Source organism: Maylandia zebra, linkage group LG14, assembly GCF_041146795.1.
Source record: "Maylandia zebra isolate NMK-2024a linkage group LG14, Mzebra_GT3a, whole genome shotgun sequence".
Taxonomy (NCBI): Eukaryota; Metazoa; Chordata; class Actinopteri; order Cichliformes; family Cichlidae; genus Maylandia; species Maylandia zebra.
In genome coordinates, this window is record NC_135180.1 from 14,726,691 (window position 1) to 14,736,041 (window position 9,351).

At 41.8% G+C, this 9,351-nt stretch overlaps 1 protein-coding gene across 1 annotated transcript; it reads left to right on the forward strand.

Annotated features, from left to right (window-relative positions):
• Positions 1-403: 403 nt before the first annotated feature.
• Positions 404-7,357, forward strand: LOC101465397 (uncharacterized). The gene is made up of 7 exons (XM_004561368.3): positions 404-730; positions 1,581-1,710; positions 4,565-4,658; positions 4,893-5,023; positions 5,199-5,341; positions 5,901-6,098; positions 6,976-7,357. Exons 1-7 carry the CDS (start codon positions 720-722, stop codon positions 7,091-7,093), a joined length of 825 nt encoding a protein of 274 aa, XP_004561425.2. The 5' UTR covers positions 404-719; the 3' UTR covers positions 7,094-7,357.
• The last annotated feature ends 1,994 nt before the right edge of the window (positions 7,358-9,351 follow it).

A 9,351-nucleotide genomic window follows, 5' to 3' on the forward strand; every position in this document is an offset into this window, starting at 1 on the left:
ATTTCCGTTTTATTGTTTGGTCTGGCTTTATAGATTTATTCCACTGATGTGTGCCAGCAGCAGGAGAGATAATCATGTTTGTGGCTACAATTTAACTCACAAAATGCAATGCATGGTCAGCCTTCCAAAAGGTTTACAATACCGAGTGAACATTAACAGTAATTTACACACATATGTAAACTGCCTTAGAGTTGATACACTTTGTAAATAGTTATATGTCGAGGTATTGCTTGGGCAGGCATTTGCTCGAGAAAACGAGAGGAGGAGACTCTGTGGCAAAGAAAGACGAAAGAAAGAAAGAACTAGAGATCACTAGGTCACATTTTTCTGACAAAAACTTGCGTTTCAGCAGGCTCATTTGTGATTTTGTCACTTTTGAAAAGCCTTCGTTATACTAGCTGTCACAATCCATTTGAACTTTGAATAACAGCTTCACGAGCGCGTGGTGCGGCCCTCACGCGCACTCTGCTCTAATTTCTACCTGTCCTGAGTGATAAGCCTGAGCAGCGCCCTTGGCAGCTCCGGCTCTGGGCCCACACTGCTGTCAGTCTCTCTCTGCAGAGCCACAGCCGGCCAGCAGGACGGTCAACTCTCGCTGGGTGAATCCTAACAAACACGGCGGGCTCCATGGGTAACAGCCACGGGGCTGCAGGGCTACAGCGAGCCGTCCGCAATGTGCTAAAGAAGGCCGGGAAAATTCATCACAAGGCTCTTGGGACATGTCAGAAAGGTAAGGCGAATCAGCTTTGTCTGCATGACAGACACCAGCTTCACTCTGTGACGCCCGTCAGTGTAGCTTTTTCATCCAGTGCACCTTGTGCGATGTGAAATAATTTGCCCATTAATTAAGGTTTTCTACCTAAATAGGGAGAAACCTTCATTAATGCCATTGCTAACACTTGGCTTTAGCCCTCAGTGACATAGCCAAATGGCTACAATGAAATGTGGAAGCTTGTTTCTTCTGAAAAAATAAAATATAATAACAATAAAATTAAAAAAGTCGTTGAAATTTAGACTGAAGTCAGTAACTCGAAAATTTGAGATAATATCCTTAACAGTCGTCTTACCTCTGCCTGGCATTTCATTTAGTTCATCACAGTAATAGTCGGTTTATTTGCTCTCTATATTTTTTATTGGACCTCGAATATGTACGAAAAAAAACGAAGCCAGTTTAGCTTAAAACGTAGGTATAACATTTAAAAATCCTTTAATTTATATATATTTAATTAAATATAAATAAATAAATATTGTATCATCTACGCAGTTCTTTTGTATGATAACTATTTAGCACACCGCCACAGGGCATGCAGTATCAATTATAGAGGGTCCAGCTACCCCCTGCCGACACAGATTATGATAACCTAATAGCACCTGCTCAGGTGTCCTCTGGAGCTATGGCAACGGGTCCTAATCTGCATTGTCGGGCCCAGTTCAGTGTAACCCTAACCACTCGGTCGGTGGTCAGGGTTTTAGCACACACCAGGGATTACATTACCAAAGAACAGCTCCACTTCAAACAGGGATGGAAGATGGGATAATTATTGTCTCTCTTTTTATTTTTTTTCTCCCCCTTTTCTCAGCTCTTCAGGTGTGAACACACTCACTGGCAGTTTCCCCAAATCCCACTCATCCCATGGCTCTGAATTCAGGGTTACAGGCACACCTCTGTCTGTGGACCAAAGTCCTGACTCTGGACTAGTATCTACACCCGTAAGTGACACGCACACACTGGATAAACCTGTGATTACCCTTCCCTCACAAATTCTCCTTTGCCTCCTCCTTCCTTCATCTTAAACAGCCTTCATCCCGTCTCCCTCTCTCTTTTAGCCATCTCTGAGCTGAATAATATTCTCAGTCTGTTCTCTGCACTCGCTCTTTTACCCTCGAGCCACTGGCCTCTCGCCTAGACTACTGTGCAGAGTGTTTTCTCACTCACTCTCTTACTCTCGCTGATATGTGATTTAAGAAAGATGGGGGGGGGGGGGAAATCACTCCTCACCTAATCCTTCTTATGTTCCATGCAGAGTTCTCCCACTTGGGCTGAAAAAAAAAGAAACCCCTCTGTATGTCATGTCTTAAACAACTTCAAAGTGTTTTGCTTAAAATCCTGCAGCAAAATAGCATCTCTAAATAATTATTTGCAAAAGAAAAAGGCCTTCTGGTTGGAGCTGCGTGCATGACTGACTAATGCTCCTGTTTTAGTAGAGACAGGGATGCTTTTTTTTTAAAATTATTAATGTATTTAGATGTTGTCAGATATTGTGATATAAAGACTGTATAAGGGAATGAATCATACGCACTTCCCATTTAGATTACATCCATTATTGTCTCCCACACTGTTCAGAAACCTTTAAGAAAACATTTACACTGGAGAGTCTGGAAAAGGAGGAGCAACAGTTAGCTGGATTTGGGTCATTCCTGTGTCTAGATTACCAGGCGGAGGGAGTGGAGAGTTACACAGTAAGAGTGAACAGGATGAGTATAAAAGGGTTGATAAGGTCAAGGCTGCTGCATCCCAAAAACAGTCAACATAGGATCATAACTTTTCATTTGATATGATAAATATTTGCATAAATATCCCAAGATGACTTTTAAATAGTCTTCATTTGAGGAAAAAAATGCATAAATGGAAAATATTTTAATGTTTATCATTAGAAGATGAAAGGAGATTCACAAACTCACTAATGAAACTATGAGCAACAGCTGCTATTTGATTTTATACAGTTGATGTGATACACAGCCCTGTAGACGGGGGGTAGGGCTAAACTGGGGAAAGAATGCATGCGCTGATACGTAAAGAGAGGAAAGAGAAGGATGATGTCAGCAAGACAAGGTGTCATTACAGGATAATAAAACTGTAGCGGCTCTTGTCGACCTTCACAGGTAGCAGTATTGGTTAATAGTCTTATAAATGAGCCACTGATTTTAGCTTCATGCTCTCTGTATGCTCGGGGAATAAAGTTTATGTTGGACTAATGGGCAACCATGGTAGATTAAACTTAATTGTGTCTCCTGTTCTTCTAAACGATTCCCATGTATCGCTCTCTTTTTGCCCATTGACATGTCAGTTATTTGACTGTCCTGATCTTGAAGCTGAAATTAATTTGACTATCAATTAGGGGAATGTGATTAAACTTGGGGGGAGAATATGGCTCATAACTGGTGTCATTTGCACAACACACCTCACTGAAAGGTGTCTGCAGATTTGTGACTGCATATGTGTCACAGATGATATCATAGCTTTGAAACTTGGCAGAATGGTGCATTCACGAATGGCACTTATTTACGTATTTAATCAAGGAAGGAAATCTACACTCGCTGGCCACTTCATGCATTACACCAGGGGTGGGGGAACTCCAGGCCTCAAGGGCCGGTGTCCTGCAGGTTTTAGATGTGTCCTTGATCCAACACAGCTGATTCAAATGGCTAAATTACCTCCTCAACATGTCTTGAAGTTCTCCAGAAGCCTGGTAATGAACTAAACATTTGATTCAGGTGTGTTGACCCAGGGTGAGATCTAAAACCTGCAGGACACCAGCCCTTGAGGCCTGGAGTTCCCCACACCCGCGTTACACCCTGCTCGTACCAGGTTGGACTTTTCCCTTCGTGGCGCAGATTCAACAAGGTGCTGGAAACACTCCTCAGAGAATTTGGTACATATTGACCAAATTTTCTGAGAGTTTCTGCAGATTTGTCGGCCGCGTATCCATGATGAGAATCTCCCATTCTATCATAGCCCAGTGGTGCTCTATTGGAGTGAGATGTGGAGATTATGGAGGCCATGTGAGTACAGTGAGCAGCCATCAGAAGATTGGTACACAATGGTTACAAAGGCATGGTCAACAACAATGGTCAGGTAGGTTGTGATGTTTAAATGATGCTCAGTTTAAGGGGCCTAAAGTGTGCTAATAAAGTATTTCCCACATTACACCACCAGCAACAGGAGCCTGAATTGTTGATACAATGCATGATGGTTCCATGCTTCTACATCATTCACACCAAATTGTGGTTCTATGATCTTGACGTTGAAGCAGAAATTAAGACTTGTCAGGCAACATTTTGACAATCTGCTGCTGTCCAGTTTTGGTGAACCCATGTCAACATCAGTATCTGCCTCAGTTTCAGTTTCAGTATTTTGGCTTTAAAAAGTGGTTATTTGAGTTACTGTTGCCTTTCTATCAGCTCAAAGCAGCCTGGCTATTCTCTTCTTAATTCTGAAATCAGCAAGGCAAAGAAATGGTGCTAACTGGATATGTATTAATTATCAGTTCATTCTCTGTAAACTAGAGATGGTTGTGTTGAAAATCCCAGAGCAGCCCATTTGGTACCAACAACTATGCCACTTTTAAAGTCAAATAAATCACCTTTCTTTGTAATTCTGATGCTCTGTTTGAACTTCTGCAGGTTGTCTCGACATAACTAAATGCTGCCATGTGATTGGCTGATTAGCTATTTGCATTAACAAGCAGATGAACAGGTGTACCTAATGAAGTGGTCAGATAGTAACACATTTCTTGCGTATCTCGTCTGTCACCCTGTTCTCCTCTTCATCTTTTCTCATCAGCTTCCATCAAGTCGGTTCCAGTTTGCATTGTGGCATGGCCTGGAGCAGTGTGATGTCACAGGTGACCAGCTGACGTGCCCCAGGGTTAGAGAAGGTGTGTGGCTGATGTGAGAAAACCACCTCTGTAACCTAACCAGAGCAATAGAAAAGAAATTGTAGTTTTCTAGCTCATGAACCGTTTTAGAAAACCTCTAAAGAAGCTGTGTCGCTGCCATTTTTGTGTTGCTTTCATTACTTTCGAGTCTCTTAATTTAGCTTCTTCACCAGATGAATAATAATGTGAAGATTGTTAAAGACTTTTAAAAAAATTTTTACATTATAATCAAAGGGCCATCAGAAGATGAGTTACATCTAAAAGAGAGGGGTGGCATCTGTTTGGAGAAAGGGAGGAGCAGGAGAAGAGAGGAACAAGGACAGAGATGGGAGGAGAGGCTTCAAGAGAACTGGGAAAACTGTCTGGTAAGCTAGCATGCAGGATATGTGTGGGTGTGTGATGTTAAAGATGTCATATATAGCACAGAAGAGCAAAGACATAGCTGCGGAAAGGAAAGAAGTGAAGGTGCAAACTGAGAAGAAGAGGAGGAGAGGGCAACAAAGATTGCTTCTGACACCTCTACCACCTGTCTCTTCTCAGGAGTTAAATTTGTCCTATCAGGACTTGGGTGATCCCTTCCAGCAAGAAAATTTCCTCCGAATCCTCCGCCGGTTGATCCGAGTGGAGAAACTTCAACTGATTGACAACTCCCTCACCAGCCTGAGTTCTGTACGTCTGCCAAGGTATGAAATGACACCCAAGGTGCAGCACAACGCCCTCATCTGGAACAGCTCCCTGGAGGAACTATGAATATTACATACTGTGAAATTCCAAATGGTTACACACACACACACACACACACACACACATATATATATATACATATATGATAGACTGAAATTAATCTGACTGACATTACTACAGCATTCATTATAGCTTTATTAAATCCATTTAGCTGTTAAAAATGAAGACAAATGTCCTGTCAAACAATATTATATTCTATAATTAATCATCATTGTTTTTATAACGTTGGCCACGTGGGTTTAGTGTTGAAGTCAGCTTCTGAAACTCACATTGCACTTTTTAAAATTATGTTATTTAAAGATAGTAGCTCAGTGCTTTTGAACAAATAAGTGAAGGTTATGTAATATTTCTTCTGTTCAGCCTGTGATGGGACTGTTTGTGTGCTAATTAGTGTTTTCTTACCTTTTTTCTTTTGTTTCTTTCTGAGTATGCTTGTCTGTGCTGTACTGTTTGGCACGAAACAAAAAGTTAAGCAGTATTTGTGTTTGCCATGAGCAGGTGCAGAGTGTTAAACCTGCACCGTAACCACCTGGTGTGTCTGCGTCAGCTGCCAAAGCTCCCCGCAGTGGAGCACCTTTGTCTGTCTGAGAACGCCATTGGTTCCCTGGGGGGACTGGGAGCTCTGGGGAACAGCCCACTCCGTTCCCTGAACCTGACCCGCAACCCAGTGACCTTCACTCAGGACTACCGTGCACGGTAATCAGACTGTACCAGAGGCTGAACTCAGTTCTGCTTAGTATTAATTAAACCACTACTGGTTACAAATAGAGTGTGAATATGTGAAATAGGCAAAGTAAAAACACCAACATTTATCACGTTTTGATCATTTTGTCCCATTTCAGCCCCCGCCTATCCAAACATCCACTCACTTCCACAAACAAATCACTCCCTGTTGTAGTCCCTTTAACTGAGTGCATTGCTGCCAGTTCCTCTATAATCGCCAACATTTATGTTGTCCCAGTGGCTGTGTTGGACATCACAGCTCTCGTATTAAGCCCAGCAGGAAAAAGCTCAGACTGAAGCTCCAGATTTCCCACAACTTCCTCAATTCATGTTGTTTACCTTAATACAGTAGAGTCTACCAAAGTCTTTATGAACTCCCCATCAGAGAATGACTTAGTGGGGGGTCAATGTTGGTCTTGACTGGTCCATCCCTGGATAAAAGATTCAGATGTCTGTTCCCGCTCTTCATCTGTCACATTCTTGTTCAGTTTCGTAATGAAGTTCAAAATGCAGTCCCTAACACTGTAATGCCAAGTTTATTGTTTAAAAAAACAAAACAAAAAAACTGCAGTTTCAAAATAAAAGCATCAGTTGTATTGGGATTTTGCAAAAAAACATTAAGTTGGTCTCTAACGGGGAGTTATTCAAAGAGTGTTTGGTGACTGAAGTGGGACAAACTGTGTGATGTGTACTTTTTTATGTGTGCATCCTAATTTCCCATCGACCTGGAGACAACCAAAGGGCCGGATATTTCCTGTAGGCCATACAATGCCCAGGTCTGCTCTAGAGGATAATGTCTGTGTATCTATAAACTAATTTATACTCATTTTCTGTCTCTCTTCATATTCAGTGTTTTCTCCTGTTTGCCAAATCTCGAGGTCCTGGATGGAATCCCCAAGCTGCCAGAAGACTTGCTGCCCCCCAGTTTACTGCTCCCAGAAACCAGCAGGATGTGTAATATTTTGTGACATTCCTCCGTGGTAGCCTGCACTTTGAAAATGTCAGCTTTCAGAGATCTCCTCTGAGGGAAAGTGGCCAGGTAACATTTAAATGAAGGACTTAATATTTACACAAACTGTCATACTTACTGCCGTTAAGGTCACGGGTTGAGGCATTAAGAAGAATAATCGTAAGGTAATGCTTTTAGTACCAAGTAACAACTACCAGTATATTACTGATATTTTTAAATTTTGATTTATATACAATTTACAGCTATTTTGATAATAAACAGAAAATACCATCAAGACTTTCAAGTGTTTATTTTTTATATTAATTTTTACAGATATACAGACGGGTGATTCTAACAAACTCTGGATTTGAAGGGAAGGAAAGCAAGCTAATCAGACTGCTGCATGACTCATTGCTCGGCATCTCTCAGTGCTTTGCTGAGCCGACACGCTTACACTCCTGCTTCTGCTGCAGCAGAAACATACAGGGGAGGATTTTATTAATATTATTATTATTATTATTATCATCCTACTGTCTTAACTATGAAAAAAAGAAATTCTGGGGAACTTTTATTTCTTTTTAAACTGTAGCTGCGACTTTAGATTACACATGTTTGCATGACATGTGTATTATATGAGAGGAGAAACAGGACATCCGCTTTAGAGGCTTATCAAACATTTAGTGTGCAGACTCCCTCGGATAATGGCTTCTTGTGTCCTCAGGCTGACTGGGTAATGACCCAACAAACACACACCCACGTACAACTTGCACACACAAAAAAGTAGATAAAAAGAAATCGGTGGCTTGAAAAGCACTCTTGACATTGTAAAGCGGTTTGGATAAAAGGGTGAAGTCAATGACACGTGCACTGTTCTAGATAAACGGTGCTGCAGGGGTTACGGCTTAGATATTGATTTATTCATACATCATGGGAGCCTGTTCTCTTGTAATAATGGATTCACTTTCAGTCTGCACCTGCAACATAAACACATTTTGCCATGTGATACTGCAGAACATGATTATGAATACCGCCGCACACGCATCCCGAGCAGCCACCTATGCACATAATGGGAAGCAGCTGCATTCTCTTTGCTCACAGTAATACAGAGAAACAGAAGCTGATATCTCTCTAACAAGCGTACAGCCAGGCACAAGCTACCAGTTACATGCTTCATTGGGGTTTGTTTAAGTGTGGAAGATTGTTTGTGCAATTGTGTGTTATGCGCGCCGAAGTCTCCAGCTGATGAATGAGAGTTCGTTACTGGTGTAAGGAGACAGTGTGATCTGCTCGATGCATCTGTATATGTACTGCAAGCTGGATACGGGTTAAGAGGAAAAGTTAAGGTATTATCGATAATCTCTGCAGACAGTATTCGATGCCAGGACTTCTTTTGCAGTGTGAGGGTAGAAAAAGAACACATATTGCTTCGAGCTTTAGCTTTATGTAAGTTTTGAACTGGTGTTAAATGGAAGATTTGGTCATTTGTGGCAACTGTGTGGGCATTCGTCTCAAGAATTATTTATGCCTGGTGATTCACCCGTGAAATGACTGAATATAAGGGAATGATGGAGGAGTTGTCATCTCTGCATTGGTTTTTATAAAAATATATGTGTGGACATCTTCCTGTGGCCTGTTATTAGCGCAATGATGAGACACCTGTTACCGTTGTACTCCTCCAGCATCCTGCAGTCCCTCCGTGGAGCGGATGGGGTGATGACAGGAAAAGGAAGGGAGGGCACAGCGAGAGGCAGAGGAACAAGTACTGTGATGGAGATGGGAACAGAGAGCGTAAATAGAGACTGAGGGGAGGAGGGTTGATCTGATTGAGACTGTGTGCTAGGGACAAACGTTGTTCATTAGAGATAATTGCCTTTCTCCGTCGACCCCCTCTCGTTTGATTTTCATTTCGTCCTGATTTGCCGGTTCATTTCCCATGTGAGTGAGCTCACATACACATGGCCTTCTTACCTCTCAGCTCAGAGTGGTAGATAAGGAGCAGGGCTAGAACATTTGGGAACATTTGTGCCGTGTCATACAGACTGACTGGCACAGTTTGGACAGTGTTGCAGTTTATTTTGCTCTGTGCACCACCATAATAGATTTTTAAGATCGAGCAATCAAGATGTGAATGAAGTACAGACACTCAGCTTTAATTCAAGGCCTTTAAGAAAAGTATTGCATTACGTATTTAAGAATTACACCCATTTTATACACAACCCACAATTTCTAGGGGTAATGGTTATACACACTGTAGTGGGAGACCACACCACAACCAAA

What these genes read in the sequence shown, in the direction of transcription:
- LOC101465397 (XM_004561368.3), top strand. An exon ending in AGTTCTGTACGTCTGCCAAG is followed by an intron (nt 5,342 to 5,900) that starts GTATGAAATGAC and finishes TGCCATGAGCAG; the next exon opens with GTGCAGAGTGTTAAACCTGC. An exon ending in ACTCAGGACTACCGTGCACG is followed by an intron (nt 6,099 to 6,975) that starts GTAATCAGACTG and finishes CTTCATATTCAG; the next exon opens with TGTTTTCTCCTGTTTGCCAA.